General features: G+C 43.7%; 1 protein-coding gene across 41 annotated transcripts in view; it reads right to left on the reverse strand.

Moving 5' to 3' along the window:
- LOC105471665 (autophagy related 13) overlaps positions 1 to 26,372 on the reverse strand; it is a 60,961-nt gene that overhangs the window by 27,041 nt on the left and 7,548 nt on the right. For 21 of the 41 annotated variants that reach the window (XM_071074763.1, XM_071074746.1, XM_071074755.1 and 18 more), the window contains 5 exons: positions 18,506 to 18,561; positions 5,386 to 5,467; positions 4,335 to 4,415; positions 3,764 to 3,883; positions 108 to 154 (listed from right to left, as the gene is read on the reverse strand). In XM_071074763.1, the coding sequence (XP_070930864.1) occupies positions 108 to 154; positions 3,764 to 3,883; positions 4,335 to 4,415; positions 5,386 to 5,454 (317 nt within the window). In that variant the 5' untranslated portion in view covers positions 5,455 to 5,467; positions 18,506 to 18,561. Of the gene's footprint in view, positions 1 to 107; positions 155 to 3,763; positions 3,884 to 4,334; positions 4,416 to 5,385; positions 5,468 to 13,039; positions 13,153 to 16,146; positions 16,284 to 17,606; positions 17,702 to 18,505; positions 18,562 to 26,372 lie in introns of those variants that run through there. The other 20 variants (XM_011724311.3, XM_011724310.3, XM_011724304.3 and 17 more) reach the window with 4 other exon arrangements.

Here is a 26,372-nt window from a genome sequence, read left to right on the forward strand (position 1 = left end):
GTCAGAATGCCCTCCCTGACTCTGAAAACAAAGCCCTGCTTTTCACATGATGTCATCTAATTTATCCTCAGCAACCACAACCAAGGACCCTAAGATGCAGCACTTACTTTTCGTTCATTTCAAGACACCATATTTCCAGCTCCATGGAATCTCCCTGTAGAAAGGACAAATTTAAAATATTTGTTTTAAAAATTTTTAATTTCAAAGCATTACAGTCACTATAAAAATATTAAAAGGTATAGATAAGCAAAAAGAAAAAAAGGGATATCAACTTATAATCGAACCAGCCTCTTCTCTAAATAAAAGGGCAATCACAGTCTATATACTACTTTGAGGACTTGCTTTTTCTTTTTTTTTTTTTTTTGAGACGGAGTCTCACGCTGTTGCCCAGGCTGGAGTGCAGTGGTGCGATCTCGGCTCACTGCAAGCTCCGCCTCCCGGGGTCCCGCCATTCTCCTGCCTCAGCCTCCTGAGTAGCTGGGACTACAGGCGCCCGCCACCGTGCCCGGCTAATTTTTTGTATTTTTAGTAGAGACGGGGTTTCACTGTGGTCTCGATCTCCTGACCTTGTGATCCGCCCGCCTCGGCCTCCCAAAGTGCTGGGATTACAGGCTTGAGCCACCGCGCCCGGCCTGTTTCTTTTTTTTAAGACAGAGTCTCACTCTGTCGTCCAGGCTGGAGTACAGTGGCATAATCTGGGCTCACTGCAAGCTCCGTCTCCCAGGTTCATGCCATTCTCCCGCCTCAGCCTCCCAAGTAGCTGGGACTACAGGCACCTGCCACCACAGCTGGCTAATTTTTTGTATTTTTTTTTTTTTTGAGACGGAGTCTCGCTCTGTCACCCAGGCTGGAGTGCAGTGGCCGGATCTCAGCTCACTGCAAGCTCCACCTCCTGGGTTTACGCCATTCTCCGGCCTCAGCCTCCCGAGTAGCTGGGACTACAGGCGCCCGCCACCTCGCCCGGCTAGTTTTTTGTATTTCTTAATAGAGACGGGGTTTCACCGTGTTAGCCAGGATCGTCTCGATCTCCTGACCTCGTGATCCGCCCGTCTCGGCCTCCCAAAGTGCTGGGATTACAGGCTTGAGCCACCGCGCCCGGCCAATTTTTTGTATTTTTAGTAGAGACGGGGTTTCACGTGTTAGCCAGGATGGTCTCGATCTCCTGACCTCATGATGCACCTGCCTCGAACTCCCAAAGTGCTGGGATGACAGGCATGAGCCATAGCACCCGGCCAAGGTTGTTTCTTTAGTCTTGGTTTTTGTATCTTCATCTGAGTTTAAACATAAAGGTTGTTTCTAATTTTCATTACTGCAAACATTAGTGATAAACAACATTGAGACTAAAACTTTTCCAACAAACTCAATTAATTTCTTTGGGAAAATTTTCAGAATTACAACTGCTGAGCCGGGCATGGTGGTTCACGCTCATAATCCCAGCACTTTGGGAGGCCGAGGCTGGCAGACCATGAGGTCAGGAGATCAAGGCCATCCTGGCCAACACGGTGAAACCCCATCTCTACTAAAATACAAAAAATTAGCCAGGCGTGGTGGCACGTGCCTGTAATCCCAGGGAGGGGAAGGTTGTAGTGAGCCAAGATCGCACCACTACACTCCAGCCTGGGCAACAGAGCAGGAAAAAAAAAAAAAAAAAAAAAAAGTGCTATGGGGGTGGGGTTAAGTAATTTAGCTAAAGTCACTTGGCTGGGATTGAACTTGGCTCTGTGTAGCTCCAAATTCTATTTACCTTTAATTATACCATACAGCCTTACAATCTATTAGTGAAAATACATTGAAACAGTATCTCCATCAATCCTAATGTGAAATAAGGCAAGCAAACACATTTTTAAAACTCATAATACTGGCTGGGCAAAGTGGCTCACTCCTATAATCCCGGCACTTTGGGAGTGTGAGGCAGGGGGATCAGCTGAGGCCAGGAGTTTGAAGCTGCAGTGAGCTATAAGCAGAACTGCACTCCAGCCTGGGCAGTACAGGGAGACCCTGTCTCTACAAAATTTTTTTTTTTTTTTTAAACATTAGCGGTGTGTGGTGGTGCATGCCTGTACTCCCAGCTACTCGGAAAGGCTGAGGTGGGAGGATCCCTTGAACCTAGGAATTTGAGGCTGCAGTGAGCCATGACTGCACCACTGAACTCCAGCCTGGGAGATAGAGTGAGACCCAGTCTCAAAACAACAGCAGGCTGGGCATGGTGGCTCAGGCCTGTAATCTTAGCACTTTGGGAGGCCCAGGAAGGTGGATCATCTGAAGTCAGGAGTTCGAGACCAGCCTGGCCAACACAGTAAAACCCCGTCTCTACAAAAAATACAAAAAATAGCCGGGCATGGTGGCACACACCTGTTAACCCCAGCTACTCGGGAAGCTGAGGCACGAGAATTGCTTGAACACGGGAGGTGGAGGTTGCAGTGAGCTGAGATCATGCCACTGCACTCCAAGCTGGGAAACAGAGCAAGACTCTGTCTCAAAAAAAAAAAAAAAAAAAAAAAAAAAACCCCAAAAGCAACTACTACCACCACCACCCAGCAAGTCACACTGTAGAAACAAATATAAACAAAGCACCATAGGAATTCTAAGTAAAGACTGCAGTTATATCTCCCACTAAAAGGGGGAAAGTTTCTAGAGCACGTGAGTCTTGAAGGATGAGCAGAATTATGTCATGCGAACAAGAGGGTAAAGAGCCTACATCAAGTGGTTGGAATAATAAGTTCAAAAACCATGACCCCTGTAATCCCAGCACTCTGAGAGACTGAGGCAGGCAGATCGCTTGAGCTCAGGAGTTTGAGACCAGCCTGGGCAACATGGTGAACCCCCATCTCCACAAAAAATACAGAAACTAGCTGGGCATGGTGGTGCATGCCTATAGTCTCAGCTACTCAGGAGGCTGAGGTGGGAGGATTGTTTGAGCCTAGGAGGTCGAGGCTGCAATGAGCCATGATTGTGTCACTTACTCCAGCCTGGGTAACTGAGCAAGACCCTGTCTCAAAAAACAAAACAGGCCAGGCGCAGTGGTTCACACCTGTAATCCCAGCACTTTAGGAGGCAGAAAGTGGGCGGGTCACCTGAGATCAGGAGCTCAAGACCAGTCTGGTCAAAACAGCGAAACCCTGTCTCTAGTAAAAGTACAAAAATTAGCCAGGTATGGTGGCAGGCGCCTGTAATCCAAGTCACTTGGGAGGCTGAAGCAGGAGAATCACTTGAATCCAGGAAGTGAAGGCTGCAGTGAGTCAAGATTGTGCCACTGCACTCCAGCCTGGGCAACAAGAGTGAAACTCTGTCTCAAAAAATAAAATAAAAACAAAAAACAGGGCGGGCGCGGTGGCTCACTCTTGTAATCCCAGCACTTTGGGAGGCCAAGGCAGGCGAATCACAAGGTCAGGAATTCAAGACCAGCCTGACCAACACGGTGAAACCTCGTCTCTACTAAAAATACAAAAATTAGCCAGGCATGGTGGCGTGTACCTGTCATCCCAGCTACTCAGGAGGCTGAGGCAGGAGAATCACTTGAACCTGGGAGGCAGAGGATGCAGTGAGCCGAGATCGCTCCACTGCACTCCAGCCCGGGCAATAGACCGAGACTCAGTCTCAAAAACAAACAATCAAGCAAACAAACAAAAAAAACCCATGACCCCCTCAGAGAATGATAAGCACATCAGAGAGGAAAGGGCAGGAATAAGACTGAGAAATGAATTCGACTCAGAGGAGGAGCCTTGAGTTCTAAATGAAGACACCAACCTGGCCATAGCCTTACCTCAGAAGTCTTAAGTGAAATCTCCACACACATAGACCTCCCGACCGCAGGCAGCTGCCCTGCCAGTGCCTTCTTTGCTTCATGTGTAACCTCTGGGATGTCTTTGATTGCTAAGTTGAACTGGAAAACAAAAGGGACTCTTGCATGAAACACTCACAGGAACATTATGAAAACAGAAATTAGTATATGTTGGGTAATGCAAGTATTGCTGTGGCTGATTAAGGAAGACAATTCATTCACTTCTCCCTTCCCCATAAGGGATAATACTGCATCAAAGCCACAAATCTCAAGTTGAAAAAGGTAATTATCATTACAAAAATTGGCCAAGATATAATTTTTGTCTTCCAAGGACTAAGCTTTTCATCTATCATAGCAGAAAGTTAAGAACCAAATAAATTCAGGATTAACATACAATAAGAATATCCTTTTCAAGTAAATGGATTAAATATAATTAGATATTTTAATGTTATTTATAATAATATAAATGTTATTAATTATTGCACTTGAGAACTTTACATTCATTCCTTGTGACAAACACTACAGTATATCTTAGTAAATAACAGAATTTTACCCAATCTGAACCCGTTGGAGATGATGATGAACGAGTGCAAATCTTTTCACCAAGACGAGCCTGGACAATCACTTGGACAGTCTGGAAAAAAAAAAAGAAATCCCAAAATGATGAAAAGTCTTAACAAACTAATCTGGCTCCTGATCAGGGTTAAAATCCTCCCAATACAGGGTTTAAACGATGCCAATTAACCATAAGTATACTTTGGGAAACAGTATAGTTTTAATTTTTGAGAACAGATAGAAAAAACATTACATACAAAAAACAACTTTATAAACATTTCTGAAGGTATAGTGTCAACCAATGAAAGGAATTACAGGTTGAGGCTTGGAAACTGTAATATTCTCATACGGCAGAAGGAAAGCTGAGCATAGTGGTTTGATGTTCATAAAGAAACGAGTCCAACTGTGGTTTTAAATATTCACTGCCACAAACTTACAACCCCATGGTAGATTTAAAACAAAAATTCCACAATTATTCATACCATTTGGCCCATATGGCAAAAGTCTTCCACATAATTTCACAACTAAAATCAACTACATGGATTGTTCTAGCATGGCAATGGTTGAGAGGAGTGACATAGGTGGAAATGATTTTAAGATTTAGGAAAATATGGGATTCAAAATTCAATTTTAATTCCCCATTTACCAGGAAGGGAAGAATATATAAAATTTGAACATTTCAGGATTAGTTGGAACGTAAGGAAAGATGTCCGAAATGCTGCCCATTCCAGCTGACGGTCTTTGTTCCCACCCAAAGGGAACATACTGTGCCAATAACCTGGCATAACAATTTGACATTTCTGCAGTCTTACAAAAAAAAAAAAATTTTTTTTTGAACAAGTAGCTGTAGAAAATTGGAAGCTACATTTTAGCTACACCCCCAATACCGCCCCCATACCTCACAGTTTGGTTGACAACAGACAGAAGTATCCCTTAAAATGGGCAAGCTGCAAGCTGTTATGCTACTTTCCAAAGAGAGTTGTTCGCAAAAGGCAGAAGCACGGAAGTTATTTCTAACACTTCTGGGCTCATGAGAATGGACATATTACCTTGAGGGCAAAAAATTTAATAAACTTGTCCAGATCCTTTCTGTCCTGGGAATTGAGATCAGTTTCCATTGCCTATAGGAATCTAAAAAAAAAAAAAAAAGTGAAAAAAACATGACTAATATCTTTAAAAAGGCATTGATACATCAAAGCATACAGAGATGGTATTGTCTACTAGCCTAGGAATAATCATGTGGGAGTGGGAGGAAAAAAAATTTCCTTTAACTAAAGATACCAATGTGAAAAACACTAAGATACTATCTCTTGAGGAAAATAGATTTCACAAAGAGTTACATCTAGGAACCTAAAAAATGAATGAGAACATTTTACCTGATTCTGAAACTTTGAGCTTTAAATATAATTATCCATTCAAAATTATTTCATCATCCAGCAGATTTAGGACTACATTTTAATGAGACATAAACTTTGCTGAACACACATGAGTTAATTTATCTTCCTTCAAAGGCCACTAAATCAATTTAACTTTGGGGAGTTATGGGCTTTTGAGAATCTATTGACAAAAGCTCTTTCTCCAGAAAAATATATACATACAGGAATGTTTGCATATAATTTCATGGGAATTCATGGATTTCATGAAACACACCATAAATGCCCTCCCTGGCTGGCCGCTATGGGTCATGCCTGTAATCCCAACACATTGGGAGGCCAAGGCAGGAGAACTGCTTGAGCCATGGAATTTGGACCAGCTTGGGCAAGACCAACATGGTGAGACCCCATCTCATATTTAAACAAAACAAAAAGCCCTCCCAGGTTGAAATGATTTGAGATGATTTGATAGAAAGGATGCATTTAGAGAGAGACAAGCATGAACAAAGAGGCATAAACAACAGAGAGCAAATTAGGTTTAGAAATAATAAGTATTCCAGTTTTCCAAAGGATTGAGTATAGATGGAAAATGTTAATGGACGTCCTGGGCCAGCAGATAAAATGGATTCCCGCAGCTGAGGGGTGCCATGTTTAAAACAGAACAAGACGGCCACAGCTGGCGGACCAAGTAGTTATGTACGCTTTGTTCTCAAAAACATGTATAAAAGTAGTACAGGACCTCCCTTTTTACAATCAAGCCGAACGTGTTGGAGCTGTTGATCCCAAGCTAAATTGGGCAAGAAACCCCAACCTCCAACCCCTGAACTCCCTCAATCAGCCGTTTGAAACAAATGTCTGAGAGACTTCTGGTTTTGGGCTTGGAAACTAACCCTTTCTGGCTCAGGGCTCAGCTGTATCAACCAATCAGAACTCGGCTATGCTGACCAACCAGAACTAAGCAAGTTTCAATCCTTCCTTTGCATAAACGGACCTGACTCTGAACCTAGGCACTATAAAACCTGCACCCTCCCTTTGTTCTGCCAGTCTGCAAACTGTTCACTGGGATAAAGTCTCTTTCCCCCAAATTCCTTTGCAGAGAACTTTTGTTCACAGGAAGTAATACAGTGTTGGGGCCAGACCATGAGCATCTTGAATATAATCAGCATCTAGAAGCCAGATCTGCACCTAGTGTAGGAGACAGGGGAGCTCACCCAAGGCTTTTGACAAGAGGAAGTGACACAATCAGAGTGGTAACAACATCCTGAATGTTGCTTTAGAAAGACAGCTTTGGCCGGGCGCGGTGGCTCACGCCTGTAATCCCAGCACTTTGGGAGGCCGAGGCGGGTGGATCACGAGGTCAGGAGATCGAGACCATCCTGACTAACACGGTGAAACCCCGACTCTACTAAAAATACAAAAAATTAACAGGGCGTGGTGGCGGGCACCTGTAGTCCCAGCTACTCAGGAGGCTGAGGCAGGAGAATGGCGTGAACCCGGGAGGCGGAACTTGCAGTGAGCCAAGATCGCGCCACTGCACTCCAGCCTGGGCAACAGAGCCAGACTCTGTCTCAAAAAAAAAAAAAAAAAAAAAAAAAATTAGAAAGACAGCTTTACGGGCATAATGCAGAACACTTTTGAGTATGAAAAGCGGGGAAATCAGTTAAGTCCTTGGCAATTTTAATTAAGGATTGTGATCAAGGCCAAAACTCTAGCACAGGCATGATTGGGCGATATTTTGGAGAAGCTGAAGGCCAGGCGTGGTGGCTCACGCCTGTAATCCCAGCACTTTGGGAGGCCAAGGTGGGTGGATCACTTGAGGTTGGGAGTTTGAGATCAGCCTGGCAAAAATTAGCTGGGCGTGGTGGCACACGCCTGTAATACCAGCTACTCGGGAGGCTAAGGCAAGAGAATTGCTTGGATCCAGGAGGCAGAGGTTGCAGTGGGCCCAGACTGCGCCACTGCATTCCAGCCTGGGTGGCAGAGTGACACTTCATCTCAAAAAAAAAAAAAAAAAAAAAAAAAACCCCAAAAAATAAAAAACCAAGGAAGAGTTGATAAGATTTAATGACCAACTTAAGAAACAGGATAAAGGAGTGGCAGTTTTAAACGTGGATAACTGAGAGGCTAGAGTTTCATTTAACAAAAACAGGGAAGCCAGATTGGGAAAAGATTTTAAGGAAAAGAATAAACAAAAGGAGAACTGAAAGAGGAAATAATGGGTACACGTTAAATTTTTTTTTGGCTGGGGACGGTGGCGTACACCTGTAATCCCAACAGTTTGGGAGGTTGAGGCAGGTGGATCACTTTAGACCAGGAGTTGGAGACCAGCCTGGACAACATGGCACAACCTGTCTCTACTTAAAATACAAAAAAATTTAGCCAGGCATAGTGGCGCATGCCTGTAGTCCCATCTACTCAGGAGGGTGATGTGGGAGAAAGGCCTGAGCCCTGGAGGTCAAGGCTGCAGTGAGCCATGGCTGCTCCACTGCACTCCAGCCTGGGCAACAGGAGTAAAACTCTGTCTCAAAAAAAAAAAAAAGAAAAAAAATTCAGGTATAACTTAGATGCACTGAAATGCACAAATCTTGGGTGTACAGGTCAATAAATATTTTTATATGTATACACCCATATAACCACAATCCAGATACAGTTATAGAACATACCGAATATTCTAGAAGGCTCCATTACACCCCTCTCAGTCTATAAATCCACCAAAAGGAAATAATTACTGATAACTGTCACCACAGATTAGTTTGGGCTGTTTTGAATTTCTTACAAATACAATCAATAATATTAACTCTCTTGTGTGTGGCTTTTATTCAACATTATGTCTGTAATACAATTCATCTACACTGTTGGATATAGCAGCAGCTTATTCTTTTTTATTGCTTCATAGTACCCTATCTCATGAATATAACATAATATTAAAAATAAATTCTAGGCCGGGCACAGTGGCTCACGCCTGTAATCCCAGCACTTTTGGAGGCTGAGGCGGGTGGATCACGCGGTCAGGAGTTCAAGACCAGCCTGGCCAAGACAGTGAAACCCCTTCTCTACTAAAAACACAAAAATTGGCTGGGTGTGGTGGTGGGCACCTGTAATCCCAGCTACTCAGGAGGCTGAGGCAGAGAACTGCTTGAACCCAGGAGACAGAAGTTGCAGTGAGCCAAGATCGCACCACTGTACTCCAGCCTGGGCAATGGAGCAAGACTCCGTCTTAAATAAATAAACAAATAAATAAAATTCTACTGATCATAAACATTTGGGTTGTTTCCTGTTTTTAGCTATCATATTCTTGTATACGTCTTTTGGTGGATGTAAACATTCACTGCTATCAGAGGCAAAGCCAGGAATGTTAATGGTGGGTCACTGAGTATACGGTACATATGTTTAGTTTAAATAGACACTGCCAGAAAGGTTTAAAGTATCTGTACCAGTTCACAGTCCCAGCAGCAGTGTTTGAGTGCTCCAGCTGCTATAAATCTATATACCACTTGGTAATACTTATTCTTTAATTTCAGCCATTCTGGTAAAGATAGTAGTATCTGGTAGTATCTCATCTAATCTGCATTTCCCTGATAACTGAAATTTCCCCTATTAGCACCTTTACATATGCTTATTAGCAATTTGGATATCCTATTTTATTATTGTATTTTTTAATTTTGTGAGACAAAATATTGCTCTGTTGCCTAGGCTGGAGTGCAGTGGCATGATCATAGCTCACTGCAGCTTCACGCATCCAGGCTCAGGCGATCCTCCTGCCTCGGCCTCCAAGTAGCTGCAACCACAGGCTACAGCTAAGACACCCTCTTTTGTGAAGTGCTAGTTTAAGCCTTTTGCCCATTTTTACCATTGGGTTTTCTTTTTCTTACTGGAGTTTTAAACATATATTCTGGATACAAGTACTTCGTTGGATACACATACTGCAAATATCTTCTCCCAGAGGTGGCTTGCCATTCTGATGGAACCTATTTTTAATTTATTTTTATTTATTTATTTATTTTTGAGACGGAGTCTTGCTCTGTCGCCCAGGCTGGAGTGCAGTGGCGCGATCCCCGCTCGCTGCAAGCTCCGCCCCACTGGGTTCACACCATTCTCCGGCCTCAGCCTCAGGCGCCCGCCACCATGCCCGGCTATTTTTTTTTGTATTTTTAGTAGAGATGGGGTTTCACCGTGTTTGCCAGGATGGTCTCGATCTCCTGACCATCTGGGATTACAGGCGTGAGTCACTGCGCCTGACCTATTTTTCATTTTTTAAAAAGAGACTGAATATACTAACAGACAACGACTATGAAGCCATTCTTAGAAGATTAACAAGAATTCTGGACAGAAATATAATTAACCATTAATCAGGCTGCACTTTGACCTACTTCCTTGTAACCATTTGCATCCCTACTATTCTTTTTTTTTTTTTTTTTTTTTTTGAGACGGAGTCTCGCCCTGTCACCCAGGCTGGAGTGCAGTGGCCGGATCTCAGCTCACTGCAAGCTCCGCCTCCCGGGTTCACGCCATTCTCCTGCCTCCGCCTCCCGAGTAGCTGGGACTACAGGCGTCCGCCACCTTGGCCGGCTAGTTTTTTGTATTTTTTTTTTAGTAGAGACGGGGTTTCACCGTGTTAACCAGGATGGTCTCGATCTCCTGACCTCGTGATCCGCCCGTCTCGGCCTCCCAAAGTGCTGGGATTACAGGCTTGAGCCACCGCGCCCGGCCACATCCCTACTATTCTATAGCTAGGCTCCCTGATGTTAGAATCATAAGACTTTTGTTTAAGAATTGCTTAAGTACACAGGCACAGTGGCTTATGCCTGTAATCCCAGTACTTTGGGGGGCCAAGGTGGGAGAATCACTTTAGTCCACGAGTTCGAGACCAGCCTGAGCAACATGGTGAATCACCATCTCTAGAAAAAATATATATATAAAAATTAGCAGGGCATGGTAGTCCCAGTTACTCAGGAGGCTGAGATAGGAGGATCGCTTGACCCTGGGAGGCAGAGATTGCAGTGAGCCGAGATTGTGCTACTACACTCCAACCTGGTCGACAGAGCAAGACCCTGTTAAAAAAAAAAAAAAAAAAAATTGCCTAAGCAGATCCTGAATAGCTGACACCAAACAGTTTAAAGACCCCCACAGAGGCCGGGCGCTGTGGCTCAAGCCTGTAATCCCAGCACTTTGGGAGGCCGAGACGGGTGGATCACGAGGTCAGGAGATCGAGACCATCCTGGCTAACACGGTGAAACCCCATCTCTACTAAAAAATACAAAAAATGAGCCGGGCGAGGTGGCGGGTGTCTGTAGTCCCAGCTACTCAGGAGGCTGAGGCAGGAGGATGGCGTAAACCCGGGAGGTGGAGCTTGCAGTGAGCTGAGATCCGGCCACTGCACTCCAGCCTGGGCGACAGAGCGAGACTCCATCTCAAAAAAAAAGACCCCCACAGAGAAACCAAACCAGCGTAAGAATATAGCTTCTTCATCTCTCTATGCCATGACTTTACCCTGCATACTCTGACCAATCAATGATCTCCACACTTCAGCCCACTCCCAAACTCTTAAATTCAAACTCTACCCCCAAACTCCCCGGGGAGGCAGATTTGAGGGTTCCCCGTTTCCTCTTTGGGCAGCCCTACAATTAAACCTCTTTCTCTGTTGCAATCCAGTGTCTCGGCATACTCACTGCACAAAATGAACAATGGACCTATAACAGTTACAGCTGGACAATATATATATAAAGACAGAATTCTGACCCACAACCTGAAGCAACCAGCACAAGAAGCCAACCTACTATCTACACTGAGTCAATGAAGTCAGACTATCTCTAGCAACGAGTCCAGGAAGCCAACAATAACCACTATAACAATAGGCTTAATTCACAACAGCCAAGATATGGAATCACCCTAAATGTCTAACAACGAAGATAAGGACAATGTGGAAGCTGGGCGTGGTGGCTCACGCCTATAATCCCAGCACTTTGGGAGGCCAAGGCAGGCGGATCATGAGGTCAGGAGTTAGAGATCAGCCTGGCCAACATAGTAAAATCCCTTCTCTACTAAAATTACAAAAAATTAGCCAGACATGGTGGCGGGCGCCTGTAGTCCCAGCTACTCGGGAGGCTGAGGCAGGAGAATCACTTGAACCCAGGAGGCAGCGGTTACAGTGAGCCGAGATCGCACCACTGCACTCCAGCCAGAGCAAGAGAGTGAGACGACTCCTCAAAAAAAAAAAAAAAAAATTAGCCGACTGTGGTGGCACACACCTGTAGACAAGGCTACTTGGAAGGCTGAGGCAGGAGAATGGCTTGAACTCGGGAAGCGGAGGTTGCAGTGAGCCAATACCACAACACTGCACTCTAGCCTGGGTGACAGAGTGAGACTCTGTCTCAAAAAAAAAAAAAAAAAAAAAAGTGGAATATATATATCATGGAAATTACCAACAGAAAAAGAGTAAAATCCTGTCATTTGCAGCAACATGAATGAACCTGGAGAGCATTATGTTAATAACGTGAAATAAGCTAAGCATGGAAAGACAAATGCTGCATGATCTCACTCATGTGGAATCTAAGATGTTGTTACTAAAGTAGTAGAGAGTAGAATAGGAGTTACCAGAGGATAGGGAAGTAGGGCGTAGAATGACGGCGAGAAATTTGTCAACAGGTACAAGGCCACAGTTAGAGAGGAAGATTAAGTTCCGATGTTCTATATCATAGCTGAATGACTAGAGTTAACAATAATGTATATTTCAAAATACCAAAAGAGAGGTTTTTTTGTTTTGTTTTGTTTTTTGAGACAGAGTCTCGCTCTGTCACCCAGGCTGGAGTGCAATGGTGCGATATTGGCTTACTGCAACCTCCGACTCCTGGGTTCAAGCGATTCTGGTGCCTCAGCCTCCCTGAGTAGCTGGGATTACAGGCTTGCGCCATCTTGCCCAGTTGATTTTTGTATTTTTAGTAGAGACAGGGTTATGCCACATTGGCCAGGCTGATTTTGAACTCCTGGACTCAAGCAATTCACCTGCCTCAGCCTCCCAAAGTGCTGGGATTACAGACATGAGCCACCTCGCCCATCCAAAAAGAGAGGTTTTTAAATGTTCTCATCACAAAGAAACAATAAATGTTTAAGGTGATGAATATGCTAATTATCCTGAATAGGTCACGATACAATTTAGACATGCATCAAAACATGAACCCCATAAATATGTATAATTATTATGTATCAATCATAAATTAAAAATGAAAACAAAAAACCACTAGCCCAAAAGAGCTAGGACTTAATAATACCCTACCATTTTGGTCCCCATGGCCTCCAACTTAGGACCAACTGAAGAAAGCCAAATACGCACCTCCTAACCAATCACACAGGATGCTCTGCTTCTAGTCAGGCTACCTCCGGCTGCCCTATGCCAGGAGCCTCCAATTAGGGCAAACCTGAAACCTTCTCCTTTCCCCTCCAACTATAAAGCTTTCCCATTCCTCTGTCCGCTTCTGAGTCTCTGCCAAATGCAAATGGTAACAGCTGACTCTTTTGCTCTGAACAGCCTTTGCTTGTTCTCATCTGGGTGCTCTTTATTTCCATATTAAAAATAGCTTTGATGCACTTTGGGAAGCTGAGGCAGGCAGATCACTTGAGATCAGGAATTTGAGACCATCCTGGCCAACATGGCGAAACCCTGTCTCTACCAAAAAATACAAAAATTAGCCAGGCGTGGTCGTGCATGCCTCTAATCCCAGCTGCTTGGGAGGCTTAGGCAAGAGAATCACTTGAACCTGGGAAAAACATTATTTTTTTGAACATAAAAAAGTGCTAACCATCAAACGAAAGATTAATCATTAAAATTAAAAGAAAATAAATTTTTGCTGATCTGCAAATCATGAAGATATTCTCCTATATTTTCTCATAGAAACGTTTTGTTTTATTGCACCACTGCATCCCATCCTGGGCAGCAGAGTGAGACTCCATCTCAAAATAGATAAATAAAAATAGCTGAGTTGTAGCTCTCAACAAACAATATGTTGAAAGTATACAATTTAATACGATTTAACATACTTATGTACGGTAAAACCATCACCAAAAACAAAATAGTGAACCCCAATAGTTCCCAAAAGTTTCCTCATGCCTCCTTTTAGCCACTCTTTAATACTCCTTATCCTTATTCAACCACTGATCCTTAATCTGCAGTTGGTAGAATTCTTTATCAATGGCTGGACGCGGTGGCTCACGCCTGTAATCCCAGAACTTTGGGAGGCTGAGGCAGGCTGATCACAAGGTCAAGAGATCAAGACCAGGCTAGCCAACACGGTGAAACGCTGTCTCTACTAAAAATACAAAAATTAGCTGGGTGTGTTGGTGCATGCTTATTGTCCCAGCTACTCAGGAGGCTGAGTCAGGAGGATTGCCTGAACCTGGGAGGCGGAGGTTGCAATGAGCTGAGATCATGCCACTGTACTCCAGCCTGGGCGACAGACTCCATCTCAAAAAAAAAAAGAAAAAAAAAAAAAAAAAGAAAACTAAACTAAATTAAAAGAAAAAAAGAATCCAATCCCAGCACTTTGGGAGGCCGAGGCGGGTGGATCACAAGATCAGATCGAGACCATACTGGCCAACATGGTGAAACCCCGTCTCCACTAAAAATAAAAAAAAAAATTAGCTGGGTGTGGTGGCACATGCCTGTAATCCCAGCTACTCAGGAGGCTGAGGCAGAAGAATCTCTTGAACCTGGGGGGTGGAGACTGCAGTGAGCCGAGATTGCGCCACCGCACTCCAGCCTAGCGATAGAGCGAGACTCTGTCTCAAAATAAAATAAAATAAAATTAAATTAAATTAAATTAAAAAATAAATAAATTCCAGGCAAAGTCAGCTGAGAAAATAGGTTAAGTGATTTCAAAAAGGTGATCAGAGGTCTGCTGACACTTTCAGCAAAGAGTCTAGTCACTGAAAGTGGCAAATGGTGATCCTGTACCAAAGTCCAGGATTCCAATATTCAGGCTTAGGAAACTAAAAAATTTCTTTCATTTATTTGTGGTCTTAATGAAGTAAAAGAAACTAATTTTATTAATTCAATCAAGGTTTTGGGGACAACACAAATTACAAGAGACTGTTTATATAGCACATATATATATTTTTTTGAAACAGGGTCTCACACTGTTGCCGGGGCTAGAGCATAGTGGCACAATCATAGCTCACTGTAACCTGGAACTCCTGGTCTCAAGCAATCCTCCTATCTAAGCCTCTCAAGTAGCTGGGACTATAAACTCCCACCACCACGCGCAGCTAATTAAAAAAAATTTTTGGCCGGGCATGGTGGCTCACACCTGTAATCACAACACTTTGGGAGACAGAGGTGGGCGGATCACCTAAGGTCAGTAATTCAAGACCAGCCTGACCAACATGACGAAACCCCGTCTCTACTAAAAATACAAAATTAGCCGGGTGTGGGCACAGTGGCAGGTGACTGTAATCCCAGCTACTCAGGAGGCTGAGGCACGAGAATCACTTGAATACAGGAGGTGGAGGTTGCAGTGAGCCAAGATTGCACCACTGCACTCCAGCCTAGGCAACAAGAGCAAAACTCCGTCTCTAAAAAAATAAATAAAATAAAATTTTGGGGGGCTGGGTGCAGTGGCTCAGGCCTGTAATCCCAGCACTTTGGGAGGCTGAGGTTGGTGGATCATGAGGTCAGGAGTTCTAGACCAGCCTGACCAACATGGTGAAGCCTCATCTCCACTAAAAAATACAAAAATTAGCCAGGCATGGTGGCAGGCGCCTTTAATCCCAGCTACTCGGGAAGCTGAGGCAGAATAGCTTGAACCCAAGAGGTGGAGGTTGCAGCGAGCCAAGATCCCACCCTTGCACTCCAGCCTGGGCGACAGAGCAAGACCCTGTCACCAAAAAAAAAAAAAAATTTTTTTTTTTTTTTTGGTGACAGGGTCTTGCTCTGTCGCCCAGGCTGGTCTCAAACTGCTCGCCTCAAGTGATCCTCTCACCCCCACCTCCCAAAGCACTGGGATTACAGTTGTGAGCCACTGTGCTAGGCCCATGATTCCAATTTTTGAGAAAATAGAGAGAAAGAGATGTGTCAAGTATAAGGATGTTATCTTTCCTAAAAACATACTGTTTTGGGAAGTAAAATAGTACCAGATGGTTACCTGGTATCACCCCACACTATAAACTTCACATATCATTCTCTACCAAAGGGGCAAATGGTTTGGTGGTTCTACTGCCAAAAGTCTATAGAGGCACCTGACAACGTATGTATTTGACTTTCTTCTCTTCAGACTTTGCAGACTACTTACTGCCACAATTCTTGTTATGGCCAAAATGACTGTCTACATTAAGGGCGGAGACTCCTTGATAGTATAGGTTTTAAGGCCACACATCAGCTGCTAGGAGACTAAGCCAAAGAAAAAGAGCTTTTAGGTTACCACTTACTTCAAATCAAGGCCACTTTACCTTTGAGCATTCTAGTCTCTCATTTACTGTGCAACTTTTCTGCAAGTTCTTCAAATTTCTTGCCTCTTTCCTGCTAATATGCTGAATATGTAAGTTCCCGTGAGCTGCATACTATCTTGTTATTAAAATTTTCTGTCCTAGGGATATAACCCAATTACTATGTATAATTTCAGGTTTTCACAAAAAATTTATGTAGTTCCCATTCATGAATAATTGATTAAATGTATCATGTCACTGTTTCTAAAATGCCTTCATCAGTTAAAAAAAAATTATACTCTATAATGTTCCCACAAATATTGCTATCCCTTTAAACTTCATCTACACTTATTGTCCCATGACTTGATACAGGTTTTCTTGTCTTAGAAGTAATCTCATTTAATTAAGACCTTTCTTCATGACAAGACAGTTGAGTAATAACAAAAACTATTTATTGGACTTTAAATAGCAATTTCAATTTTGCAACATCTCTGCACATCACTTTTGCAAATGGAAATTGCTAACAAATAACACTTTGAGGTTCCCAAAGTGTAAGAGAACATGTATAGACTTGTATCAGATTAAATGCTTTTTTGTTTTTGTTTTGAGACAAGGTCTTGTTCTGTCATCCAGGCTGGAGTGCAGTGGTGCCATCAAAACTCACTGCAAGCCTGGACCTCCTGGGCCCAAGTGATCCTCCCATCTCAGCCTCTCGAGTAGCTGAGACCACAGGTATGTGTCACTACACCCAGCTAATTTTTTAATTTTTTGCAGAAACCTGGGGGGTGGGTCGGGTGTCTCCGTTTGTTCCCCATGCTGGTCTCGAACTCCTGGTCTCAAATGATCCTCTCACCTCAGCCTCCCAAAGTGCTGGGATTAGAGTTGTGAGCCATGGCACCCAGACCAGACTAAATGTTTTTGAACAATTACCAAAAAAACAAATTATCCCATTGTTAGATAATGCCTATAGATAATCACTGACTTCCAAATGCTGGACAGAAGATTCTATCACACTACTTAAGTGCAAAAGGTAATAATAAACGAATGGAAAACATTTAACTGGATAAACAGGTTCTCTACATCTTTTACTTACTTTTGTACTGAAATTCTAATTTTGAATAAAGAAATAGGCCAGCCTGGTGGTTCAAGCCTAAAATCCCAGCACTTTGGAAGCCCGAGGTGGACAGATTGCTTGAGCCAGGAGTTTGAAACTACAGTGAGCTATGATTGCACCACTGCACTCCAAATTAGGTAACAGAGTGAGACCCTGTCATTCATTAATTTATACTTACATACATACGTACAGGGTTCTACTTAAACAGGCAGATAAAAAAGACATATTTAAACTATCTTCCTAATCCTCAATTAAAAGCACAGACATAAAAAAGCTATAAAGCCCAAAGACAGTAGAAGAAATAACAATTCAAAGATGTCAACGAACTATTGGAAAATAAAAAGTGAACAGGCTGGGCATGGTGGCTTACACACGTAATCCCAACAATTTGGAAGGCCAAGGTGGGATGACCTCTTGAGCCTAGGAGTTTGAGATCAGCCTGGACAACACGGAGAGACTCTGTCTCTACAAAAAAAAAAAAAAAAAAAAAAAAAAAATTAGCCAAGTGTGGTGGCATGCACCTGTGGTCCCAGCTACTTGGGAGGCCAAGGCAGGAGAATCACTTGAGCCCAGGAGTTCAAGACCAGCCAGGGAACATAGTGACACCTTGTTTCTGCAAAAAAAGTAAGTAGCCGGGCATGGTGGCGTGCACCTGTAGTGCCAGCTACTGGGGAGGCTGAGGTAGGCAGACTGCTTAAGCTGGAAGGTCAAGGGCTGCAGTGAGCTGTGATTGCACCACTCCACTGCACTCTAGTCTGGGTGACAGAGTGAGACCCTGTCTCAAAAAAAAAAAAAAAAAAAAGGCCTCTAATTTCTTGCCAGGGCCAAGCATAAGTCTACCTATCAGCTTTCTGGGTGCAGCAAGCAGAATGAGAAATCAGGTAAATTGATTTTACCATATTTGTCTCCATTTGGCCTTTGTAACTGGTCCACTCACTCACCACGAAACACACAAGCGGTGTTTGTTATTCTGAATCTGGAGCCTTCCCTGAACCTCAGCTACCGAGAACCTCCAGTCTGGAACCATTACAGGGTTCTTGGTTCATATCAGTTCACTTCCTGTTCCAACTTCATTTCACTCTTAGGCTGCTGCTGCTTCTGCATTGTTAAAACAGTTAAAATTCCTCCTCTAGGTTTCCTTCTCCCAAAAACAGAGAGAAACTCTCCTTCTCTACTTTTCCCGTTCTATTCTTGCATGTTTATATCCATTTTATTCCTTTACTATAATTTTATATGGTTTAAAAAGAAGTGGGGCCTGGTGGCACATACCTGTAGTCCCAGCTACTCAGGAGGTTGAGGCAGGAGAATCACTTGAGTCCAAGATGCTGTAGAGAAATATGATCATGCCTGTGAATATCACTGCACAACAGCCTGGGCAACAGAGCAAGACCACATCTCTTTAAACAGAAATTTGTGCCATATCCAATTCTGCCTGTTACTTAGTATCTTTGGGATGACAGAGCCTTAGGAGACCAAAAATAAAATAAATAAACAAAACAGAACAGATATATGTAGTCACCCTGTCATGTTTAACCAGAAATTTGTAATCAGTCGAAAGTTCCTGATATTATGGAGCTTGTATTCTAACAAGGGGGAAACTGACAATAAAAATAATTAAAATATGTTTGAAAGTAGTAAGTGCTTATTAAGATTAAGCAAGGTTGGCCAGGCGCAGTGGTTCATGTCTGTATTCCCAGCACTTTGGGAGGCCAAGGCGGGTGGATCACCTGAGGTCAGGAGTTCGAGACCAGCGTGACCAACATGGAGAAACTCTGTTTCTACTAAAAATACAAAAATTAGCCGGGTGTGATGGCGGGCTCCTGGAATCCCAGCTACCTGGGAAGCTGAGGCAGGAGAATGGCTTCAACCCGGGAAGCAGAGGTTGCAGTGAGCAGAGATTGTGCCACTGTACTCCAGCCTGGCAACAAGACCGAGACTCTATCTCGAAAAAAAAGAAAACAAAAAACCTCTTTATGAACACAAATAGATGAATCTCACATAATACAAAGTGAAAGCAGACACAAAGATACACACTATGAGTGTGACTGCATCTATACCATGCTCTAGAAAAGGTAAATGTAGTCTCTTGTGATAGAAAACAGATCAGTATCAGACAGGTGCAGTGGTTCACACCTGTAATCCCAGCACTCTGGAAGGCTGAGGTGGGTGGGGCACCTGAAGTCAGGAATTCGAGACCAGCCTAGCCCACATGGTGAAACCCCCTCTCTACTAAAACTACAAAACTTAGCCAGGCATGGTGGCACACATCTGTAGTCCCAGCTGCTTGGAAGGCTGAGGTGGGAGGCTCTCTTGAGCCCAGGAGGAGGAGGTTGTAGTGAGCCAAGATCACGTCACTGCACAGACACTATAGCCTGGGTAACAAAGCGAGACTCCGCCTCCAAAAAAAAAAAAGAAAAGAAAACATCAGTATTACTTGGGGCTGGGAGTGGAGGCAGAAATGGTAGGGAGAAAAGTTCTACTGATAGGAATTTCCATGTTTTGATTGTGGTGGTGATTATAAGACTTCCACATTTGCCAAAACTTGTCAAACTGTAAATTTATAATGGATATAATTTATTGTATGTCAGTTACACCTCAATCAAGTAGATTTTTAAAAAGGACTGCTCAGGTTGCTGTGTAGAGAACAGACTGTTAGATGTATATGGAACTAATCTAATATTAACAATGAACAGTTAACCAATTAATATTTCCTTGATTCTAAAAATGAATCCTAAATTCAGTTTTTCTGAGTAACAGTTCCTGGCAAATTAACAACATTGCTTTCACATTTGTATAATGCCTCCTTCTACTTACACGAAGTCTATAAGCAGTAACCTCAAAACTATTACAGAAATAATAGAATGTTTTGCCTGCAATTAAAAAAAAAAAACAAGGCCGGGCGCAGTGGCTCACGCCTGTAATCCCAGCACTTTGGGAGGCCGAGGCGGGCGGATCACGAGGTCAGGAGATCGAGACCATCCTGGCGAACATGGTGAAACCCTGTCTCTACTAAAACTACAAAAAAAAAAAAAAAAAAAAAATTAGCCGGGCATGGTGGTGGGCGCCTGTAGTCCCAGCTACTCGGGAGGCTGAGGCAGGAGAATGGCGTGAACCCGGGAGGCAGAGCTTGCAGTGAGCCGAGATCGTGGCACTGCACTCCAGCATGGGCAACAGAGCCAGACTCTGTCTCAAAAAACAAACAAACAAACAAACAAACAACTTCCTGACAAATACTTAACACTTTGGGAATTTAAAATGCAGGGTTTTGTTTTTGGGTTTTTTTTTGAGACAGAGTCTCACTCTGTCGCCAAGGCTGGTATGGAGTGGCGCGATCTCACTGCAATCTCCACCTGCCAGGTTCAGGTGATTCTCCTGCCTCAGCCTCCTGAGTAGCTGAGACCAGAGGCACACGCCACCATGCCAGCTTATTTTTGTATTTTTAATGGAGATGGGGTTTCACCATGTTGGCCAAGCTGATCTAGAACTCCTGACCTCAGGTGATCTGCCCACCTTGGTCTCCCAAATGCTGGGATTACAGGCATGAGCTACTAGGCCTGGCCAAAATGCTTTCTTTTTCCTGCCTTTTTTTGCTTTTGTTTTTGTTTTTGAGATAAGGTCTCAATCCTTTGTTCAGGCTGGAGTGCAGTGGCTCGATCACTACTCACTGCAGCCTCAACCTGCCGGACTCAGGTGATTCTCCCACTTCAGCCTCTGGAGTAGCTGGGACGACTAGCATGCCACCACACCCAGCTAATTTTTTGTATTTTTTTGTAGACATGGGGCTTTGCTTTGTTGCCCAGGCTGGTTGTGAACTCCTGGGCTCAAGCAATCCTCCCATCTCAGTCTCCCAAACTGCTGGGGATTGCAGGCATGAGCCACTGCACTTGGCCTTAAAAATGTTTTTAAAGGCTGGCGTGGTGGCTCACGCCTGTAATCCCAGCACTTTGGGAGGCTGAGGCGGGCGGATCACGAGGTCTGAAGATCGAGACCATCCTGGCTAACATGGTGAAACCCCGACTCTACTAAAAATACAAAAAATTAGCCGGACGTAGTGGTGGGCGCCTGTAGTCCCAGCTACTCAGGAGGCTGAGGCAGGAGAATGGCGTGAACCTGAGAGGCAGAGCTTGCAGTGAGCCGAGATTGCGCCACTGCACTCCAGCCTGGGCGACAGAGCCAGACTCCGTCTCAAAAAAAAAAAAAAAATGCTTTTAAATTCAGGCTGGAAATGGTGGCTCACACCTGCAATGCCAGTGCTTTGGGAGACTGAGGCAGGCAGATCACCTGAGGTCAGGAGTTCGAGACTGGCCTGATGAACATGGAGAAAACCCATCTCTACTAAAAATCAAAAAAAAAAAAAAAAAAAAAAATTAGCCGTGCATGGTGGCACATGCCTGTAATCTCAGCTACTTGGGAGGCTGAGGCAGGAGAATTGATTGAAGTCAGGAGGCAGAGGTCATGATGAGCCGAGATCGCGCCATTGCACTCCAGCCTGGGCAACAAGAGCAAAACTCCTTCTCAAAAAAAAAAAAAAGCTTCTAAACTCATGTTTATCATGCCAGAACATGTAGGTTTTGAAAGCATGAAAATTAAGTTTATAATTTTACATTTCTATTTATTTATTTTTTGAGACAGAGTCTTGCTCTGTCACCCTGGATGGAGTGCAGCGGTGCGATCTCAGCTCACTGCAACCTCTGCCTGCCAAGTTCGTGATTCTCTGGCCTCAGCCTCCCAAGTAGCTGGGATTATGGGCACCCGCCATCATGCCTGGCTAATTTTTGTAGAGACGGAATTTCATCATGTGAGCCGAGATCGTGCCACTGCACTCTAGCCTGGGTGACAGAGCCAGACTCCGTCTCAAAAAAAAAAAAAAAAAAAATTCATCTCAGGTGATCTTCCCACTGCGGCCTCCCACAGTGCTGTGATTACAGGCGTGAGCCATCACGCCTGGCCCGGGTTAATTTTCTTATTTTTAGTAGAGATGAGGTTTTGCCATGTTGGCTAGGCTGGTCTCGAACTCCTGGCCTCAAGTGATCCATCCGCCTCGGATTCCGACAGTGCTGGGATTACAGGATTACCGCACCCAGTCTTATTTCTTAAGCTAACAGTGGAAGAGCAGATACAATCCTTTCCTGACACAGTCCTTTTTTTCTTTTTTTTTCTTTTTTTTTTTTTTTTTGAGACAGAGTCTCGCTCTGCCGCCCAGGCTAGAGTGCAGTGGCATAATCTTGGCTCACTGCAATCTCCGCCTCCCGGGTTCACGCCATTCTCCTGCCTCAGCCTCCCGAGTAGCTGGGACTACAGGCGCCCGCCACCTCGCCCGGCTAGTTTTTTTGTATTTTTTAGTAGAGACGGAGTTTCACCGTGTCAGCCAGGATGGTCTCGATCTCCTGACCTCGTGATCCGCCCGTCTCGGCCTCCCAAAGTGCTGGGATTACAGGCTTGAGCCACCGCGCCCGGCCAGCACAGTCCTTTTTTTCTATAGCAAACGTTCACATCTTCCTCCTAACACTTTGGCTTCAAAGGTAACTGTGCAATAAATGAAGATGGGAAAACACTTCTTTATAGTATAATGCAATAAATAAATGTAAGAAGAATAGTAGACTTAGAAAATGACAATTTTGTAACCATTATAGGAATAACTGGGTTAAGCAAGTCACCAAGGAACGCTGAAATTTCTGGGTGAAACTTTATTTATAAATGAGATATTTACACAATCTATGGGAACACAGGTCACTACTTATCAATTACAAAGAGAAACCTGGTGGATACAATCTTAACAAAGTCGTCAAAGATAATATACTGATACTGGGGCTCAGAAATCAATACCCAGGCAGGGCGTGTAGTTCATGCCTGTAATACCAGCACTTTGGGAGGCCGAGGCGGGTGGATCACCTGAAGTCAGAAGTTTGACATCAGCCTGGCCAACATGGTGAAACCCGGTCTCTACTTAAAAAATAAGCCAGGCATGGTGGTACATGGAGGCTGAGGCAAGAGAATCACTTGAATCCAGGAGGTGGAGGTTGCAGTGAGCTGAGGTTGCACCACTGCACTCCAGCCTGGGCAACAAGAGCAAAACTCTTGTCTCAAAAAACAAAAGAAATCAATACCCCCAAATATGGCTATGCTCAACCAAAGAAACCTCAAGGTATCTCTTGATACCTCACTCCATCCACACACCTTCTCTTCCAAAGCATACAGTAGCTTAAATTCCTTTATGCGCCTAAAATACAGACCCACCCAAAGGAACAACTGTTTTTCTTCTGTACGCTGTAACACCAAGAATGTAACCACACCTAAATGGACTCTTTTACAAGATAATGTACAAGTTAATCTCTGTTCCCTGATCCATTCATTCTCCCTAGTAATCCCCTCAGCAGAATTCCTCTTCTCCAGGTTTCCATAACTTGTTTTGCCAGAATGGTATGTAACCTTCTGAACCACCTGGGGGGATAAGCAATCACTCTGTGATAAATTTGTATGCTTTGGACAGCTCAGTGACTCACGCCTATAATCTCAATACTTTAGGACCCCGAGGCAGGAGGATAGCTTGAGCTTAGGAATTCAAGAACAGGCTGGGTAACATTTATCTACAAAAATACAAAAAATTGGCTGGGTGTGATGCTCGCCTATAGTCCCAGCTACTCAGGAGGCTGATGTGGGAGGATCACTTGAACCCAGGAGGTTATGGCTGCAGTGAGCTGTGATCATGTCACTGCACTCTAGCCTGGGTGACAAAGCAAAACCCTGTATCAAAAAGAAAGAAAGGAAAGAAAGGAAGAAAGCAAGAAAGAAAGAAAGAGGAAGCTATAGCAAAAGTACCTTAGGGAAAAAAAAATCTGTATGTCTTTTTTTCCAATTCACATGCCTTTTGTGAGTTGGTTTTTATTTTTATTTTTTTTGGTAGCAACACGATCTTGTATGTTGTCCAGGCTGGTCTGGAACCCTTGGCTTCAAGTGATCCTCCCATCTTGGCCTCCTAAAGTGTTGGGATTAGGAACCTGGCCTTGTGCATGAGTTGATTATCTTTTAGAGACAAGGTCTTGCTCTGTTGCTCAGGCTGCAATGCGGTAACACGATCATGGCTCACTGTAATCTCGACCTCCCAGGCTCAAGCAATCCTCCCACCTCAGCTGGGACTACAGGTACACACCACCACACCCAGGTAATTTTTTATTTTTTTATACAGATAGCAACTCACTATGTTGCTCACGCTGGTCTCAAACTCTTGCACTCAGGCAATCCTCTCACCTCAGCCTCCCAAAGTGCTAGGATTACAGCACGAGCAATCATACCCAGTCAATGAGCTAACGAGCTGATTTTTTCAAGGGTGAAGGGGAACTTTCACCTTGGCCTGGACAACAACTGAAGAAACTGATGTCCCATCCCTTCTGATGTGATGTATTACTTACATAGCTTTCTTGCTAAAACTGTATAACCTGAAACTAACCATGAGGAAGTGACTGGACAAGCTCAAATTGAAAGACAGGACATTTAATAATATAATCGGCTCATCACTCTTCAAAAACGTCACTGTTATAAAAGACCAAAAAAAGAAAAATCTGAAGAACCATTTTAGATTAAAGGAGAATAAAGTATGACAACTAAATGCAAAGCTAAAGCTTGATTCTGGACTGGTTCCTGGATTTTCTAAAAAGTTTCTGTTAATGACAGTATTGAAACAACTGGAAACATTTGAACCCAACTGTATACTAAGTAACAGTATTGCATCAATATTAAATTTCCTGAATTTGGCTGCTTGCAGTGGCTCACGCCTATAATCCCAGCACTTTGGCAGGCTGAGGCGTGTGAACACTTGAGATCAAGAGTTCCAGACCAGCCTGGCCACCATGGTGAAACACTTTCTCTACTAAAAATACAAAAATGAGCCGGGTGTGGTGACGCATGCCTGTAGTCCCAGCTACTCAGGAGGCTGAGGCAGGAGAACTGTTTGAACCCAGGAGGTGGAGGTTGCAGGGAGCCGAGACTGCGCCACTCTACTCCAGCCTGGGCGACAGAGCGAGACTACATCTCAAAAAAAAAAAAAATTTTTTTGAATTTGATAAAATTACATTTTAGTCCACACTCTTATTAATAAGAGATAAAAGTAACATCTCTCAAGGGTTCAAGAAAAAAAAAGAATAAGAATGTGTAAACACAATGCAAAAATAATAGTTACACAATATATAGGACAAAGAAATGAAGTAACGTGGTGAAGAGCGAACAATGTGCAAATCTAAGAGAAGAGTACATAAAAATTCACTGTAATATTCTTCCAACTTTTCTGTAGACTTGAATTTAAAAAAATCAAATTAACAAAAAAACTAGTTGTCAGCCGGGCGTGGTGGCTCAGGCCTGTAATCCCAGCACTTTGGAATGCCAAGGCAGGCAGATCATCTGAGGTCAGGAATTCGAGACCAGCCTGGCCAACACAGTGAAACCCCACTTCTACCAAAAATACAAAAATTAGCTGGGTGTGGTGGTGCACACCTGTAATCCCAGCTACTTGGGAGGCTGAGGCAGGAGAACTGCTTGAACCTAGGAGGTGGAGGTTGCACTGAGCCAAGATCACGCCACTGCACTCCAGCCTAGGTGACAGAGACAGACTCCGTCTCAAAACAAAACAAAACAAAAAACAAAACTAGTTGCCATCATATGGTCCATAATACAGTGGAGAAACACTTTCACCCAGCATAAAGGTCTTCTAAAATTAGGTCTCTTTCTTTATGGACGTACTTCAAATACATTTTTTCTTTTTTTCTTTTTTTTGAGACGGAGTCTCGCTCTGTCACCTAGACTGGAGTGCAGTGGCGCAATCTCGGCTCACTGCAAGCTCTGCCTCCCAGGTTCACACCATTCTCCTGCCTCAGCCTCCCGAGTAGCTGGGACCACAGGTGCCCACCACCATGCCTGGCTAATTTTTTTTTTTTTTTTTTTTTTTGTATTTTTAGTAGAGATGGGGTTTCACGGTATTAGCCCAGATGGTCTCCTGACCTCGTGACCCGTCCGCCTTGGCCTCCCAAAGTGCTGGGATTACAGGTGTGAGCCACTGCACCTGGCCCAAATACACTTTTTCAAACAGATAGAATGATGACTCTAGCTGTACTTCCAAGATTTCATCATAGCATATCCTTGCCTT

The sequence above is a fragment of the Macaca nemestrina genome, chromosome 12, assembly GCF_043159975.1.
Source record: "Macaca nemestrina isolate mMacNem1 chromosome 12, mMacNem.hap1, whole genome shotgun sequence".
NCBI classification, from domain to species: domain Eukaryota; kingdom Metazoa; phylum Chordata; class Mammalia; order Primates; family Cercopithecidae; genus Macaca; species Macaca nemestrina.